General features: G+C 50.3%; 1 protein-coding gene across 1 annotated transcript in view; it reads right to left on the bottom strand.

Moving 5' to 3' along the window:
- Positions 1-18,910, bottom strand: part of PAPSS2 (3'-phosphoadenosine 5'-phosphosulfate synthase 2) — a 33,994-nt gene extending 15,084 nt beyond the window's left edge. The window contains exons 1-4 of the mRNA XM_059476851.1: positions 18,883-18,910; positions 2,625-2,730; positions 964-1,199; positions 1-88 (exon numbers count right to left, since the gene is read on the bottom strand). The exon at positions 1-88 is cut by the window's left edge and continues 51 nt beyond it. Coding sequence (XP_059332834.1) covers positions 1-88; positions 964-1,199; positions 2,625-2,730; positions 18,883-18,903 — 451 coding nt within the window. The 5' untranslated portion in view covers positions 18,904-18,910. The remainder of the gene's footprint in view (positions 89-963; positions 1,200-2,624; positions 2,731-18,882) is intronic.
- Positions 18,911-18,963: the final 53 nt, after the last annotated feature.

Below are 18,963 nucleotides of genomic sequence, written 5' to 3'. Positions count from 1 at the left end.
TTTCACAAATATTTAGAGGAGCATCTACAAAGATTTCAAAGAAAGGAAGTCCAGCTGCCTCGTGAATTTTTCGTGCATTTCGACGATCCTGTTAGAAGAAAGATAGGAAAAATCTGAATTGCAGCAAAAACACCTCCCTGGATTTTCACACAAGTAAATTCATCTTTCTTATAGATTTATTCAATGTACACTAGTTCTAATAAGGTTTTTCATCTCACTTCCCTCCTTTTCTTTAAAGATACTTAAAACAATTTTGTAAAAATCTACATCATCAATCTGTTTTCATCTTTTCTCATGCAAAACCTCAAGACTTTTTCGTTAGGCAAGACAGCAGAACTTTAGATTGTGAATAATTATCTGCCCTATGTGAAAATGATCAGACCTGATGATCTCAGAGGTCTTTTCCAATCAGTGATTCCTTGATTCTATGAAAAAAGGAACTGCTTGCATCACCCTGATAACAGCAGCTACGGAAGTGAAAATCGCAGTCAAATCTTCCAAAAAACCAGTGATAGGTCTAGGACAGGCTGCTGCTTCTGTGACTCTTTTCTGAGGAGCTAATAGCAAGGATATCTTAAACTCCTCTTAGTTTTTCATCAGTGTGCAACACTGAATTTATCCAGCAAGTCTGCCACCCTCCAAACACTGACCGCGCACAGTTGTGCGTCGGTGGCGTTCTACAAAGCATTTGTGCATTTACTTCTGTGCTGCTTCTGTGACTCTTTCCTACCTCTGAGGAGTTAATAGCAAGGAGATCTTAAACTCATCTTAGATTTTCATCAACGTGCAGCACTGAATTTATCCAGCGAGGCCGCTGCCCTCCAAACGCCGACCGCGCGCGGTTGTGCCAGCAGTGTTCTACCAAGCGTTTGTGCATTTAGGAAACCCTCTGCATAAACCATCCTCATCATGTGAGGTGAAGCTGAGAAGAGAGCAGGATGCTTGGGATCTTCACACCCTTACCTTGGTGAAGGGGGAGATGAAGCTGGTGATGCAGACGAGCCCCGCGTCGGCGAAGAGCCGCGCCACCTCGGCGATGCGCCGGATGTTCTCCTCGCGGTCCTGGGCCGAGAAGCCCAGGTTCTTGTTCAAGCCGTGCCTCACGTTGTCACCATCCAGGGAGTAGCAGGGGATGCCATGAGCCACCAGGTACTCCTCCAGAGCAAAGCCAATGGTTGTCTTGCCAGCTCCAGAAAGGCCTGGGGGAGGCAGAAGAGTGAGGGGTCAGATTTGAGGTCAAGAGAGTGAAATACAAGTGACACCAGTGGCCAAACTTCTTCTGTCTGAAGCTCCCTACTTCATTCCCTCCTAAAGGAAGTTGGATTTGTCCTCCACAAATGAAGGATGAACCTTCATACATGGACCTTCACCTTTTCAACCCTTATTATTGGAGGGGTGGCATTAATGCCCTGAGAAAAGCATCTACAGCCCAACCTCTGGAGGGGTCTAACCCAGCAGTGACTCTTGCCAGGCCATGCTGGAACACAGAGGTTCCAGGAACCAGGGGAGGTTTGAAAGGATGCTGCTTCCTCCAGGTCTCTCCTCATCTTCCTCCTCCTCCCCCTGCTCCCACTGTCAAGAGCCAGCTGCTCTCCCATTCTGAACCCAAGGAGAGGCTCTTGCTGCAACCACGTGGAGTGGGAGAGGCTCTGGCAGCAAAGGGCCCCCATCACCTCCTTCTCTAGGAGTGTATTTCAAAGAATAACCATCAGCCAGGTGAGCTCAAATCTTTCAGACACAAGATTTTTGAGTAATACTCAGAAAAGGAAGGAAATTGCCTTGGGTTGGGCTTTTGGCTTCAGAAACTATATAAAAGCAGATTGGGCACTTTAGATTTGAGGAGGAGAACAGAAGAGAAATGTGCTTTAATCCAGCATCTACAAATTAAGGTGACAGGAAGGCAAATCAGAATGGCTTTACAAATCCTTCCAAGCACGTCCTTCAACATCCTCCAGCAGCCAAAGAAAATGCCAATATTTAACAAGCAAAGGAACAACTGGACAACTGGCAAAAGACAGACTTGTCTAAATATTAGAAATGGGAAATGCAATTGTCCTTTCTGGCAGCCCCTAATCCCCAAACAACGAGTTTATACTTCAAGACAGAAGAGAAGGGCAACAAAACAAATGTAAGGGATTGCTTCCAGTGCGACTCTGTGGCTGGGAGTGTTTGTTCTCCAGACAAGGTGACTGCCTCGTGCTGCCTCAAACCAAACCCAGCAGACCTGCATGTCCCAATGAACTTCCCAGAACTCCTGAATGAAAACATCCGCGTTTCGCACAACCCCGGCTACGTTCCACTGTCAAAGCCTGGCTGGAGTGGAGCCAAGCCTTCCTCAGCTACACACTTGGGAACAACAAGTGCTACCCTGAGGGCCTCTGACATGTTCAAAGGAGCCTGAGAGCAGCTGGGAAATCCATAAAAACATTGGTTCTGGGCAGCAGCTGCCAGGGAGAACATCTTGCTGCGCCAGCACCGCGTGGCTGCCTTTCCCACGTGGGGATGTTTTGCAATTCGCAGCTCGCAGGGAGCGCTGACGTTTCCTGCAGATCCCAAATCCCCACCTGGCAGCCACACTGGCACAGGTGAGGCCAGGCTTGCATTTCACAGCCTGACAGAAATACCTGTGAGCCAGACTGTGCAGCCTCGGAATCCTCCCCTGGTGCCGACCACTTGTCCTCTCTTACTCCTGCTGACATGGTGGGCTTGGTAAACCACGTTGGTGGATCCCTGAGAAAACAGAGCACAACAAAGCACCTCTGTTACCTTGGCTGCTCTCAGGGTGAAAGGAAATGTCTGCTGGGACAAACAGATGGGAGAGAAATGCAAATCCATTAATGAGGCAGCATGGTGTGCTGGTTCACACGGTGAACTCCGGTGCTTTGGTGTGAGTTGGATTTCTGTCTCAGCAGCACAGATTCATTTTTTGGAGGCTCTCTGCCTCTGCCCAGGGTGTTTCTGGCGGCGATGCCTTCGTGCCAGCAGGGAGAAGGTGACTCTGCCAGGTGACTGATCCCCCTGCAGGCAGGCAGGACACAGAGCCTGGGCAGGGACACCCTCCCTGCCTTCTTGACAGTTTAAAACACAGACAGCCTCAGCTATTATTTTAATCAGGCTTGCAAAACAAGGTGCTAATTTACTGGCTGTGTAACACAAGAACTGCAGCAGGAGCAGCCCTGAGCTGGGCACACATAGGATGAGAGGCAGAAGAAACAATCCCTGATGTGTCCATGTGTATTCCCAAGCAAACAAGGCACCAGCACTGAGCCAGAGGCCTGAATTTTGGTGCTTCCTAATTCTGGTGCTTCCTAACCTTGCTGACCACAGAGTCTCTGCAGCGGCCGCAGGTGAAACAGCCTGCTCCAGCAGCAGCACCTCCACAAGGAATGTTGCACATGAAATATCCACAAGACCTTGTTCATTGTGAGGATGGTGTTCCCAACTCACAAGGGAAAGAACAAGGAGGGAACAAGGATATTAATATATCCTGGATACATATGCAGAGAGAAGAGAAGAGAAGAGAAGAGAAGAGAAGAGAAGAGAAGAGAAGAGAAGAGAAGAGAAGAGAAGAGAAGAGAAGAGAAGAGAAGAGAAGAGAAGAGAAGAGAAGAGAAGAGAAGAGAGAGAAGAAGAGAAGAGAAGAGAGAAGAGAAGAGAAGAGAAGAGAAGAGAAGAGAAGAGAAGAGAAGAGAAGAGAAGAGAAGAGAAGAGAAGAGAAGAGAAGAGAAGAGAAGAGAAGAGGCAACATGGAGACCTCACAGAACTTTCCAGTATCTGGGGGTGCCTATGGGAAGCTGGAAGGGGACTGTTCATCAGAGTGACAGGACAAGGGGAATGGGTTCAGACTGAAATTGAGGTTAGTTGTACAGAAGAAATCCTTCCCTGTGAGGTTGGGAGGGGTGCCCAGAGCAGCTGTGGCTGCCCCTGGATCCCTGGCAGTGCCCAAGGCCAGGCTGGACAGGGCTTGGAGCAGCCTGGGATGGTGGAAGGTGTCCCTGCCCATGGCAGGGGGTGGAACTGGATGGTTTTAAAGTCCCTTCCAACACAAACCAGTCTGTGCTCCTATAAAAAACCCAAAACATCTCTAGACCTGCCCCAGAAAAGGTGAGTGAATGCTCCACATCCTCTGACTCAGAGAATAAAATAACTCAAGACTTGGTTTCTGTGGTTTGTTCTGTTTTGTTGCTTTTTGTGGGCTTTTTTCGTGGGGGGTTGTCAGAAGTTTGACCATTTTGAGCTCTCAGAGGCGAGACAGCAGCACCATGGATGAATTTTCTCCCATCCCCAGGAGTTCAGGCTGTGTCCCACAGGAGATGAGCCATGATAATGTCTGTACCTCAGGAAGATGCAGGATCTGGCACATTCCTACATGGCTGATGTAAGGAGATTGTTCTAAGTACAGGGTGCTGTGCCATAAACCTGCCCTGGGTGAGCATCTCAGAGCTGTTATTTTGCACACTGGCACCTTTGGGAGCTTGGCAAAGCAGCACTGAGGGCAATTCTGCAATTCAGCAGCACTGTCACACCTCTCCCACCTGCTGGGAGCTCCAGATGGTACCAAACCCCTCAGGTTTTCCTGCTCTCTTTAAACTTCCCAGGAAACTCTTCCCAACCCTGAGCAACTGGATGGCTGGGCTGGGAGCTTGATTAGCTGGGAATGGGAATGACCAACTTCCACCTCATCATCCACCATCTAGGAATGGTTTGGGAAGCCAGAGCTGTGGTGGAAAGGAGTAGAGGCACCAGGAAAACTGAGCATTAATGGCCTGACAGCAAATCTTGGCGAGATTTTACCTAGGAACAGCATATCCTGCAAGATGGATGGGAGGCAGAGAGAAGCAATGGAGGGGTTTAATCAGATGCAGGGCTGTCCTGCTGATTTGATTCTTGGGGTTTTAACCCTGTCACTGCAAATCAAACATATTTAAGTAGATAATTCAATCATCATCATAACATCAGCACCTGGGTGTTGGGCCCTAAAGCAGAGACAATTTAGGACACTAAGCACGTCATGGAATAGTCTGGGTCAAGGGAATGAAGTTTGGGAGAAGAACTTCTGATTTGTAATTCAGCCCCAAACAAGGCAATAAATGTCCCAGCAGGGCTGTGCATGCCCTGCCAGACAGATGGTTAAAGATGACACTGCCACACTCTCCCCATTCCTTGGAATTCTGCTCTTTGGCCCTGTCTGGATGAGCTCAATGCTCAGCCCACCCTGCCTTACCTCATCCAGGAAATGAGAAAAAAGCAAACACATCACTCCAAACCTTGGGCTGAGGCTGCAGCAGACCAAGAAACCAAACCCTGTTTTTGGTCTCCCTTCCTACTGAAACCTTCCATGAGGTTGGCAAACAGGGGGACACCGAGATCTTTAGGATCAGCCTTGACTGAGCTGCCTGTCAAGGGTTGTTGGGATTTTTAGCTTGTCACAGTAACCCCAAGAAAAGTTGGAAAGTCTCTTTTCCCAGCCCAGCACTCGAAGAAGGAGTCAGAACTCTTCAGTTCTTGGTCTCAAGGTTGTTTATTGTTCCTTATCTATAAAATCTTTTCTCCTGTCCTGCTGAGGTCTGTCCAGCAGGACAGTCCAGGCACTCTGCCTGTCCCTGGGGTGGTGTTACGTCTTTATACTAAAAACTATGTGTACAATATTTTCAATTATTTCCCAATACCCATCCCCTATGTTAGACAGTGAGCTTCTACTCCAAACCAATCCAAAAGTGCCAACATCACAGCAGAAGATGGAGGCCAAGAAGAAGAAAGGCTGGACACACCCAGATCCCTCCATCTTGCCCCCATGGATCCTCATTCTAAAAACCCCAAAATCTACTTTTTCACCCCGTGATAAATTCACTGTCATTCTACTTAATTTGTCATGGCTTGCAGATCTTCACCTAAGGTTGGGAACTTGCACCACACAGGCATTTTGGGCTCTGTGAGACCCCTGGCAGGGCTCTTGGCTGGGATGTCCTGGGTCCTGTCAAGGGTCTCTAGGCTTAGTTTCCAAAGGGAAGAAGCTTCTTGCCCTCCTGTGTGGAAGCAGGCTGCAGCCAGAGGCAGGAGGATTTCCTGAGATGTGGCCTCTGGGAGAGGAGAGTCTTGCTGGAGATCAGGAACCACCAGTGTCCTGTGCTCTGAGAGCCATCATTGCTCAATTCATGGCACCCCAAAGAGTGACCTCAGCTCCTCCTGAGCTAATTGGCCCTGGAAAGGAGGAGCTGTGCTTGCCCACATCAATTGTGTGTGACTGCTCACGGAGATCTTATCAGGGAGCATCTTCTCCTCTCATCTGACAGGTAAAAGCACAGAGGTCTGTGGGGCCTCTCCCAGACATCAGTGATGCTTGCTGGGAGCAGAACCACTGCACATTTAATAGAAAATGCACCAGACAAGGCACATTTATAATCACAGACTTATGGAGGTGCTAAGGCTGGGAAAGACCTCTAAGATCATCAAGTCCAACAATCAACCCAGCACCACCACTGTGTTCACCACCAAACCATGTCCTCAAGGGCCACATCCACATGTTTTTTGAACAGTTCCAGGGATGGTGATTTCACCACCCCCTGAGCAGCCCATTCCAATGTTCTCCAACCATTTCTACAAAAAAAGTTTCCTAATATCCAATCTAAGCCTCCCCTGGCCCAACTTGGGGCTGTTTTCTCTCATCCTGTCCCTGTTCTCTGGCAGCACAGCCTGAGCCCTGCAGGCTCTTCCCCCTCCTGGCAGGGAGTTGTGCAGAACCACAAGGGCCCCCTGAGCCTCCTTTGCTCCAGGCTCAGCCCCTTCCCAGCCCTCTCAGCCCCTCCTGGGGCTCCAGCCCCTTCCCCAGCTCCCTGAGCTGCTCCTCATCAGAACCCCTCCCCAGCTCTGTTGCCCTTTTGGGTTTAGGGCTGTCCCAACAAATTGCATGAATATTTTACCATCTTTTACCATCTCCCAGTAGAATTTCAAGTATAAACTCTGCTTCTTAGGGCAGCACCTCCTCCTGCCTCCACATCCCCAGTTCTTCAACCAGCACCTCCGTGGCTGCATCACAAGTGGGAGCAAAGCAAGAACCAACTGCAAGTGCCACGTTCCAGAGCTGAGCAGGACATTTGAGAGATGCCCTGAGTGCACACAGCACCCTTGCTCAGCCACCCAGAGCAGGCAGAGCTCTGTGATGCTGCACAAGGAGATGAGGCACCAGAAAGCCACGGTGGCCCATCAGATCCAAGCCCAGTTCCTCATGGTGCCCTCAATTGACCCCTGCCTGGTGCAGCTGGCACAGACACGGCTCTGGAAGCTGGCCAGGAGCTGCACTCATGGCAGGCTGCAGCAGCATCCTGCTCTGGAGAGGGATTTCATTTCTCACTCCTGAAACCACGCTGAGGCTGAGCAGCCCCGTGCTCACTCAGCACCAGCATCCAGCTGGCAGCACTCAGAGCCCCAGGGAAACCCTGACCCAGCAGCCAGGGCAGGGTCAGGACTGCCCCAGCTGCCTTTTTATTTACAGGGCAAGCTCACAGCACCAGGAATATGATTCATTTTTTTCCAGCCAAGCGTTTCACACACACCCTATTTTGGTACAGCAGCCTGGACACGTCTGCAGGAAGGAAAAAATTAGAGCTAAATAAAAATAGAGGCTTTTGAAATGTTTGCAGCTGATCCTGTTTGCAAATGGGCTTTTAAAATGATGGAATGATCAAGCAAGCCTTCACTTTGACAGGCAAGCAGTGGGATCAAGCACGTGGAGGGATTATTGGGTGTCCTGTGCAGGGTCAGGAATTGGGCTTGATGATCCTTGTGGGTCCTTCCAGCCCAGGAGGTTCTGTGATTCTGAGGTCAAACACTTCCCCAAGCCTCAGGAGAGTGAGCTACTCTATCATTAAAAAAACCCTCCCAACTCCTGCCAGCATTCTAAAAAAACCAAAAAAATTAAATTTGTTCCTACCAGATGCATTTGGTGTATAAAAATTACATGTATCAAATTTCTCCTTTAAAAATTATTTTCTTTTACCAGGGCTGCTGTGGCAAAAGGGTGATACTGTATCCATGAAAACCTCCTGTAAAAGAGGCATTTGCTGAAGAAGAGCAAAACTGCTACTCCAAAGAAAAGGAGGAAGAGAGGGAAAACGGGGGTTTTGTGTGTGGAAGCAGAGATTTGATTACAATCACACTGAAGAACAATGAGAAACCTTGGCATGTCTCACACTCCAGCTCAGCTCCTGTAACCCAAACCCCGTGGGCTTTCCCCAGATATTCACTTACTGCACTGAGGCAGCAAATGCTGCAAACCCAGCCCCATTCCTTCCCCAGGGAAAACCCCGGCAGGGAGGAGCTACCCTGGGAATTTTGCCTGTTTAACCCCAGGAGGCAGCCCCAGATGGGGAAGTGGGACCTTGCTGGCATCTTTTGTACAGCCCACCGCCTCCCCACTGCCCCCATGCTGCTGTCCCTGCTGTGCCACCACCTCCCCACTGCCCCCATGCTGCTGTCCCTGCTGTGCCACCACCTCCCCACTGCCCCCATGCTGCTGTCCCTGCTGTGCCACCACCTCCCCACTGCCCCCATGCTGCTGTCCCTGCTGTGCCACCACTTTCCTGAGGTCTCCATTGTGCCACCACCTCCCTGGTCTCCCTGCTGTGCCACCACCTTCCTGCTGTCCCTGCTGTGCCACCACTTTCCTGATGTCCCTGCTGTGCCACCACCTCCCCACTGCCCCCATGCTGCTGTCCCTGCTGTGCCACCACTTTCCTGAGGTCTCCATTGTGCCACCACCTCCCTGGTCTCCCTGCTGTGCCACCACTTTCCTGATGTCCCTGCTGTGCCACCACCTCCCCACTGCCCCCATGCTGCTGTCCCTGCTGTGACACCACCTCCCCACTGCCCCCATGCTGCTGTCCCTGCTGTGCCACCACTTTCCTGAGGTCTCCATTGTGCCACCACCTCCCTGGTCTCCCTGCTGTGCCACCACCTTCCTGCTGTCCCTGCTGTGCCACCACTTTCCTGATGTCCCTGCTGTGCCACCACCTCCCCACTGCCCCCATGCTGCTGTCCCTGCTGTGACACCGCTTTCCTGAGGTCTCCATTGTGCCACCACCTCCCTGGTCTCCCTGCTGTGCCACCACCTTCCTGCTGTCCCTGCTGTGCCACCACCTTCCTGCTGTCCCTGCTGTGCCACCACTTTCCTGCTGTCCCTGCTGTGCCACCACCTTCCTGCTGTCCCTGCTGTGCCACCACTTTCCTGATGTCCCTGCTGTGCCACCACCTCCCCACTGCCCCCATGCTGCTGTCCCTGCTGTGCCACCACTTTCCTCGTGTCTCCATTGTGCCACCACCTTCCTGTTGTTCCTGCTGTGCCACTGCCCCCGTGCTGTCCCCACTGTGCCACCACCTCTCTGGTGTCTCCATTGTGCCACTACTTTCCTGCTGTCCCTGCTGTGCCACCACCTCCCTGGTGTCCCCACTGTGCCACCAGCTCGCTGCTCCCCTCTGCTGTCCCCCTGTCCCCTGCCCAGGGCTGAGTCTCCTTTCCCAGCACCTGGAGGTGACAGGAACTGTGTTTTCTCTCAGGCTGAGCTGGGCAGTGACACTGCTGTGTCCCCCCAGTTCCAGGCAGGGTGCAGGGCTGGGATCCCTTTCTGCAGTCTGGATGAAGTGCTCTGAATAAAGCCCAGCAGCTCAGGCTCTCCTTGGCACTCTCTGCCTGTTCCTTTGGCATTGCCCCTAGGGCCCTGCCAGGAACACAGCACACAAAACCTTCAGGAGAGCAGCAGAGCCATCCCAGTGCCCCAAAACAAGCAGCCTTTCAGCCTGGAGCCACACAGCTGCAGATGCCAAACCTCACCAACACAAGATTTTCAAGCTGCTGTTAAGCTGAAGCCGTGTTTTCTTAAGCCACAAGAATTTCTGAGCTCTTAGCAAGACCTTATTTGCTGATGGCAGCTCAAATTTTTTTTCTCTTGGCATAAATTCACACAGCTTGGGTTGTCACAATCAAGTTGTGACAAAAAAAGAGAAGAGAATCAACAAAATCAGGCTCATGTTCCAGTAACTCCCTAAATCAGATGCTGAATTCTACACTGTGAGGCCAGATCAGCAGCTGGGGACTGAAATCTGCTTCCTTATCTTGGAATGAAGTGATGTCACTGCTGTCATTTCCTCGATGCAGAAAAGCCACTGACTCACCCTGTGCTCCTGCATTTTTGGGATAAACTTGGAAGGCCAGGACAGATGTTATAAAAACAAATCTGCCCGTTTTCATTCCTGAAATCTCAAGGGACAGCTGCAGGGACAGCAAATATTTAACAAACAAAGCATTTTGTCACAAAGAACAATTTAAACACGAAATCCCTCCATGGTGGCCCAAAGTTGAATATTCAGAACTGTTCTGGTAAATGATCTCCCCCAGCTGAACCCACCTGAGCAGTTGGGTCCCTGCTCCTTGTGCAAACAATGGGTTTGACATTGCAGAAGAACTTGCCTTGGTTTGATGCCTGCCAGGAAAACACCCAGAACACAGACCCTGCCTTCTCCTGGAGAGAAAGATCTGGCTACAGAAATGGGAAACTGAGTATCAGTCCCTCAGAGCGCAGGAACAAGAGGAAAAGAGGGCAAAGGTACAGATTGGGACTACACACTAACTTCAGTATCAAAAGGATTTCCAGGTAGGAATTGTATCCACATGTAATTAATTTATTTTCCCCCCAGAATATGAGAGGAATTTAATTTGTGGGTTGTGGTTCTCTATGGTAAATATGGCACTGTACATGTCCCACCTCCTGCACTGGCAGGACAGGCACCCTAAACCTTAGAGCAGGGCTGAGTGATATGGGGATAAGACACCCCCTTTTATCATGCCCAGCATGTCCCTCTGAGGAAAGGAATCCTCTGTCTTTAGAGCAGCTCCAGGGGTTTCACAGGCAGCAGGAGCTACAGAGGATCTGTGTTTCAAGGAGCTTCAGGTTTTAAAATGCATCAATTTCTGATTCCAGGGCAGGGAATGGAGCCCCAGGAGGGGCTGAGGGAGCTGGCAAGGGGCTGAGCCTGGAGCAAAGGAGGCTCAGGGGGCCCTTGTGGCTCTGCACAACTCCCTGCCAGGAGGGGACAGCCAGGGGGGGTCGGGCTGTGCTGCCAGGGAACAGGGACAGGACAAGGGGAAAGGGCCTCAGGCTGGGCCAGGGGAGGCTCAGCTGGGACAGCAGCAGCAATTTCTGCATGCAAAGGGTCAATTAGTTCTTGTCTATATTACAGTCTCACAAACTGAGAGTTCTACAGAACTTCACTGTAAAAAACTAAAAATGGAGCTGCATCTCTCTCTCTGCAAGGCCTTTTAAGGATAAACCGTCCAATTAGGAAATGACACCTGAATTATTTTTACTTTTAACCCAATAACCAACCACCCATGGCCTGCAATGTGGACTTTTTATCCAGTTACACAAAACCACCCAAACCCATGGAGAAGAAGGTGAAGAAGAAGGACCAGCCTCTGCCCTAAAACCTCCATCTTGTTTATATACATTACTGTATCATAAAACTTTAAACTATTAACTCTTCCACCATGTTATATTACACACTTCTATTCAAACTCCACACCCACAATCCCAGTTCCATCATTCCATTTTGGAATTCAATTCCAGGCCTTGGCAGGGGCTGCCCAGGGAGCTTTGCAGTGCCCAGCCCTGCAGGTGTCCCAGGAAGGGCTGGAGGTGGCACTCAGTGCTCTGGGCTGGGCACAAGGTGGGCACTGGGCACAGCTGGGATTCCAGGGGCTGGCAGGGATTTTCCAGCCTCAATAATTCTGGGATTCTGTAAAAGAACTCATTCTTCTGTGAGGCTTCTCCTCTGCAGGACCTGATGGAAGGGGAAAAGCTGGGCTCCAGCCCAGGCTGCTGGGCTCAGTGTGTGCCTCTCCCTGCCTCAGGCTGGATGTCCAGCCTTGAACCCGCTCTCTGTGCCCCATGTGCCTGACTCTGTGAGGTCAATGGTCACCTGCAGGCCACAGGACACCTCTGTCCACCTCAGCACCTTTTTTAGGGTTTTCAAAGTGCAAAAGCAGCAGCAGGGAGGAGCTCAGGGGAGCTCAGCCAGAAGCACCAAACAGGACAGAGTTAAATGGGAGAACTTTGCCTGACAGGCCAGAAGTTCACAGGCTGGAAAAAACCATGATGATGAATTCATGGAAGGAAAGTTCATCAAGGAGGAAAGGCACAGCCTCTGATATCTCAGGCTGTAAATCAGTGGAGGGGGGGACAACGCACTGCTGTCCCAGCCATAAACTCATTGCTGGCTGCCACTGGGAATGCAGACAAGGCCAGACCTTCCCCTCACTCAGCACCTCTCAGTCCCCCCAGAATTCCTGGGGGATGAAGACAGGGCTGTTTTCACTGCTGCACCACTCAATGTGCTGCTCTACAAAACCAGCTGCAGGAGACCAGTGCAAGCTGAGGATCAGGAGGATGAAGTTTTCCTGCTCCATCTCTCTGTGTATCTGAGCCCTACAAGCTGCAAGATGAATTTTCAATGTGTGAGTGCACACAGGGCCACCTAGACCCTGCCCTAAATCAGCACCAGGGATGTTGGAACCCTCCTGGATGAGTGGCTGCTCAGCATTTCCCCTCCCCTCCCTAAAGCAGCTGTAAGCACAGCCCTTGGTCGTTCCATGCTGCCCAAAGGCTGCTCCAAGGACACTTCCACATTTTCCTTGGAGATTGTTGTCAATTGGTCCCTCACAAATTCACGCAAACACCCAGCATCATCAGGGGGTGGCATCACCCCCACTTTTACAACCACAGAAGGGTGGTGGTGAATGAAACCAGCAGCAGATGAAGACTTCAGCTCCCATAATACTTAAGACATAAAAATGACAGGATTGAAGAGCAGCTCCTCTGCACTTCAGGCTGCTCCACATCCCTTACATCCATCCCCAGGGTATCAGAGCAGCTTTGCAGGGATGCAATGAGCATTCCCAGGGATGCAATGAGCACTCCCAGGGTGGCAATGAGCATTCCCAGAGATGCAATGAGCATTCCCAGGGATGCAATGAGCATTCCCAGAGATGCAATGAGCACTCCCAGAGATGCAATGAGCAATCCCAGGGTGGCAATGACCATTTCCAGGGGGCAATGAGCATTCCCAGAGATGCAATGAGCATTCCCAGGGATGCAATGAGCATTCCCAAGGTTGCAATGAGCATTCCCAGGTTTCAATGAGCATTCCCAGGGTGGCAATGAGCATTCTCAGAGATGCAATGAGCATTCCCAAGGTGGCAATGAGCATTCCCAAGGTTGCAATGAGCATTCCCAGGGATGCAATGAGCATTCCCAAGGTTGCAATGAGCATTCCCAGGGATGCAATGAGCATTCCCAGGGATGCAATGAGCATTCCCAGAGATGCAATGAGCATTCCCAAGTTTGCAATGAGCATTCCCAGAGGTGCAATGATCATTCCCAAGGTTGCAATGAGCATTCCCAGGGTGGCAATGAGCATTTCCAGAGATGCAATGAGCATTCCCAGGGATGCAATGAGCATTCCCAGAGATGCAATGAGCATTCCCAGGGTGGCAATGAGCATTCCCAGAGATGTAATGAGCATTCCCATATATGCAATGAGCATTCCCAGAGATGCAATGAGCATTTCCATACATGCAATGAGCATTCCCAGGTTTGCAATGACCATTCCCAGAGGTGCAATGAGCATTCCCAAGGTTGCAATGACCATTCCCAGGGTGGCAATGAGCATTTCCAGGTTTGCAATGAGCATTCCCAGGGTGGCAATGAGCATTCCCATACATGCAATGAGCATTCCCAGGTTTCAATGATCATTCCCAAGGTTGCAATGAGCATTCCCAGAGATGCAATGAGCATTCCCAAGGTTGCAATGAGCATTCCCAGGGATGCAATGAACATTTCCAGGGTTGAATGGGCTGCCTCATCCATAGCTGGGGTGCTCATCGTGCCCAGTTCAGCCCCCTAGAGCTGCCCTGTAAAAAACCCCTCCTCTAAAATGACTTTTTCCCTCTCTTCCAACACTCACTGGCAACACAGCCTAATGATCTTCCCATCAGAAGGGCTGGGCAGGCCTCAAAAATGATCTCCCAATTTTATGCACCACAATGGGAAGCTAAAATACAGTTTGATATGGAAGAAAACATTTTGTTCTGCCAGAGAGGCCACAAAGACTTCCAGGTCAAAAAGTCTTGGAAATGTAGGTACAGATGGTTGTTTTCCAGCAATGCACACAAAAAGCTCATCTCAACAAGACTCAAAGTGCTGCAGCTCACAGAAAATCAAATCAAATCTGTGTAAAACAGCTCCTCCCTCCAGCTCTGCTCTCCAAAGACGTTTTGGCACCCACTCAGCAGACAAAGCTTTTGACACATGCAGCTGTAACCGAGCCAAGCTGTGAGCAAAGGAGCAAAGACCACTCAGGGAGGGACAGGAGGCAGTGCTAGCAAGGAATTACCAGCTCCAAGGCAAATCCCAAGCTCCCAGCATCCCGTGGCATGCCGCACGGGCAGGGCTTTTTTGCACCCCTCCTTTTGTTAATGATACACTCAGGGTCAATTTTCACTTGGGAATGATTAAGCTGTGAGCCCATTAAGGAGCTATTTCTCACTGCCTTCAGCTGTGCCACCCCACTCATGATAACAGCAAATTCAGAAATGGCAACCTGAATTACACAGCCTTCTTCTTAATGGATTTTTGAGGAGCAAAGGGTGACCAAAGTACAGGTTCAAACATTCACACAGGCCTTGCATGCCCCTTATCTTCTGGGGGCACATACAGCTGTGAGTTTATCTAAAACACCTGCTTTCAGATAGGCTTTTCATTTCTAAAGGCACCCTCCAGGATCAACATCAGCCCAGTTAAAATAATAATTAAAAAAAAAAAAAAAAAAGCAAAGATGTCAGAGTTTGTCTTGAAAACCTTCCAGAAAAACAAAACTCCCTGGCCTAAATCTGAGCTGCAGCTGCAGTGCACATGTGTGGGCAGTGTGGGATGGCAGCACCACTCCAACCACCAGCAGCAGAGGTGCTCTGACCACACCAAGGTGGTTCTTTCATTCCCCAAGCCCTGGAGAGATCAGCATGGAAAGGAGAAGGCATTCATATTTAAAAACCTGCAACTTTTCCTGGCTTTTCTTCCCTGAAATCCCCCAACCTGAACCTGTCTGCTCTTACAGAGCTGAGTGTGGTTGTTAACCACTGGTCTGGCACAGCCAAGTGAATGAAACAGCAAGAGACTGGAAAGGGAACTTTCTAATAGTGAAGAAAAGGAGAGAAAGTTATAATTAACAAAACAGCAGAAGTTAATCACCTCACCTTTCCATGGTCTCTGAAGAAAAGAGATACAAAGCAAACAAAGTAATAGAAAATCAAGCAAGAAATCTCAAGCATGGGAAACAATCACCTTTGGATGTCACGGTGCAATGAGCTGGGCACTGTGCTCCACAGGATAAATCATGCTGGAAGAACAAGCAGCCTGTGACTCGCTGGATAAAACATGAGTTGGAGAAAACTCACTTTATGGAGTGACTCAGTGCAGAGCAAGCCAGGCTAATTCTCTGCAATCATGGCTTTGCTGCCCTGTCCCCCAGGCGGTGTCACTGCAATGAGCTTCTCAGAACTGCTTTGAAAATAAACACCTTTGAAAATAAACATCTTTCAAGTCGTTTTGCTCTTCACTTTCAAGGCAACAGTTAAGAGAAAGTGTGAGAGTGATGAATGCAGGGTTTGGGTGTTCTAATAAGCTTTTTCTTTCATGTTGCTTGGCAATTAAATCGATGGAGATGTACATGTGTTCCTGCTCTGCCTGGGGTACCACTCAGTCCATCTGAACTCTGCCCTGCAGCTCTGTTTTTTCCAACATGAGAGCAGCTTTTAGGCGAAGAAACTAAACCTCTTTCCTCAGGGTTGATTTGATCTCGTGGGTTTGTTGCTGGTCTTTAAATAAATTTAAATAAGCCCACATCATTTGCACATAAGCCCTACACAAACACAAGTGTGCCAGCAGAAGTTCCTGTGGGGCTGTGGAAGCACATCCCACTGCCAGCCAGGGATGCCATGTCACAGACATCTTTTCATAAAAATCCTTTCTTTAGGATTTTCCCTTCTGGGAAGCTGAAGCCCCAGAAAAAGAATGTAAACAATGGTTATCTGCTGCTGTAGAATGCAACAAGTAGATCTGTGATTGGTCTCAGGTAGATGTTTAGATTTACTGACTACTCACAGCAGAGCTGGGTCTCACCCTCTGCTGAGACACAGCCCTTTGTTATTCATTCTTTTTCTATTCTTAGCTTAGCCAGCCTTCTGAGAGCTTTCCTTTCTATTCTTGTAGCATAGTTATAATGTAGTATATATTTCATAAAATAATAAATCCAGCCTTCTGAACATGAGGTCAACATTCTCACCTCTCTCTTCACCCTGCAACCCTTGCAAGCCCTGTGACAATGCCACACCAGCCACACTCCTGGAGATGCTGCTGCAGGTGACAGATGACAGGTGACAGGCAGGTGACAAAGCTGGAACACCTCTGAAAAAGGCACTTTCAGTACTGGGCTCTCATTCTCCCCAGGCAAAGCAAAGAGAAGCTTCACTGGGGGCTGGACTGGCAATGCCTCCATGCGAAGGCACGCAGGCAGTGCCCCTGGCAGGGCAGGGCCGTGCCTCTGGGCTCTGTGCAAGCTTCCCTGGAGCACAGTGCTCCATCTGTGTCCCGCTGGCCGTCAGGGAAGCGCCGCAGGCTCGGCGGGCGCGGGCAGCGAGCCGCGGAAATACCGCGGTGCGGGAGCAGGAGCTGCCCTGAAAGCCACGCTGTGCAGGGCCCAACAAGGAACAAGGGCAGCCCCACCTCCCTCACTGCACTCCCTGCTCCCGACACAGAGCGGGGCTTGCCGTGGAGGCACACAGGAGGGACATGGAGCCTCTAAGGTCATCATTGCCCAAACAGCCGGTCCTGAAACTGGCCCGCAATAAATGCTTTCTGTCAGGGAGGGCTGGGACAGGAGGGAACTGCCTGGCACGTAGAGGACTGCATGCCTCTTGCAGTGTGGTGAGCAGAAATGAAGGGAGCACAAAGTGTTTCCACATTAACCAGCCAAAGAGAGGTTCCTGCTCACCAAGACTCTGGTCCTCACACAAGGCAGAATTCAGGTGCTGTGCTCATGTGCTCATTTTTAAGGACAACACATGCAGAAGCAAAAAAAAAAAAAAAAACCCAAAAAAACAAACAACTTTTCTTCTTTACACCTTACCATAATAACAATTAATAAATAGGTGTGCAATTAAAGCATCCTCACATCAGATTCAAACTCCAGAGAGCATTATTCAGGCTGAATTTAGGGTTTAAAACCTGGGCTTCTAGTTATTCAATTTGTCAAATAACACCGTGGTCCAGCTCACTGCCACTGCTGTGCCTTTCCAAAACTGACAGCTGACAGCATCACCTGCAAAACCCAGCTCTGACATCCCCTCAGTGAACAAAGCTGGTAACATCCAGCCTCACAAAATCCAGCCTGTGGGACAGAGAAACTGTGATAAAACTGAGGTTTTAGCAGCAACAGGGATTTTTAGGGGTAATAAGGATTTGTGTTACGGGGAGAATGATGAATGGGGAATAAGAAGGGGCAACAGAAGGATGACCCTACTGCTGTATCAATAGGGATCTCAACAGGATAAATTATTGTGTCTTCATTTTAAAATGGAACACCTCTGGCTGTTGCAGCCACAAAAAGTGTCTGTGTGCGCAAAAAAAGGTCTAAGCACCCTGAACAAAGTGAAATTCCTTATCCAGGCCTTTGATATCAACTGGAGATGGCTGAAACCAAGGAGCTGCTGAGGTTGCAGTTTGGAGAGAGAACTTCCTTCACACTCTGTGCTACCACATCTTCCTGGCAAGGCACGGGAAGATCACTAATGGGACATCACCGTTTCACCATCGCTCCCCAAACCTCCTGTAATTAGCCAAATCACGCCTTTTCTCACCCCACGGATACCTGGCAGATAAGCACACCAAAATCCACCTACAGCTGTCAAGCTGATAGCATCTGTTTTGACAGCCACGGCACAAAGGTCAGCCACAAACTTGCTTATAAAGGTCATTTTTCCAGCCCAGGGTGGAGGCAAAGGAGAGGGATTATTCTGGAAGTTCAGCAATACCTCTCTCCTGTCACAGCCATGAACAGAACTCCCATACACAGCTCACGGATCGCACCTCCCCTGCCTGAAATAATCCCTAAACCACAGGTTTTTGCTTTTCCAAGAACACCCTGCTGCACAGGCTCGCTTTGTTCCGTGTGGGTTTGGGTGCATTCCTCCCCGGACAGATTGTCACTGTGCCCAAAATGCATCAAATCCATCGGAAAAGTTTATGGCAAAGTTAAGGAAAAAAAAAAAGCGAGTCAACCAGCAGAAAGCAGCCCTAAAGACTTACGTCAAGATTTCTTCTGGTTCTGATTTAAAACCTGGAAAACGCACACACAGCCAGAGGGACCCAGCCCCGAGGAGCAGGGGAGGGCAGCTGGCAAGCGGAACGCGGTGTCTGCCTGCCGTGGCTGTGATTTGCAATTCGAATTTCTCACTGAGCTGCGATTCCTTTGCTTTGCGGCGATGCCGAGAGCCTGACGGCGGCGGTGAGCGCCTCGCCTGGCACCGGGACAGGGGACACCCAAAAAGCCATGAGCGGGGCAGGACAGGAGCTCCGGCCGTGCCCGGAGGGACCCGCGGAGCAGGTGCGGGATGCGGAGGATGCTCGGGCAGCCCAACCATCCACGCCGAGTGATGGATGGGGCGGCGAACTCCCGAGCGGTGCCGGAACTGCCGCTGCCCGCGGATCCCAGCGCAGGACAGGGACAGGGAGAGGGACCCTCGGGGACAGCCCAGCCCCGCTCCCGGCGCGTCCCTACCGTGTGCTCGCGGCTCGCCATAGTGCTGCTGCTGCTGCGGCTGCTGCGGTGGGCCCGGCGGGGGAAGCCCTATAAGGGCTG

This window comes from Ammospiza nelsoni, chromosome 8 (assembly GCF_027579445.1).
Source record: "Ammospiza nelsoni isolate bAmmNel1 chromosome 8, bAmmNel1.pri, whole genome shotgun sequence".
Taxonomy (NCBI): domain Eukaryota; kingdom Metazoa; phylum Chordata; class Aves; order Passeriformes; family Passerellidae; genus Ammospiza; species Ammospiza nelsoni.
Note: the sequence above shows the minus strand (reverse complement) of the source record. Positions and strands in the feature narration are given on the sequence as shown.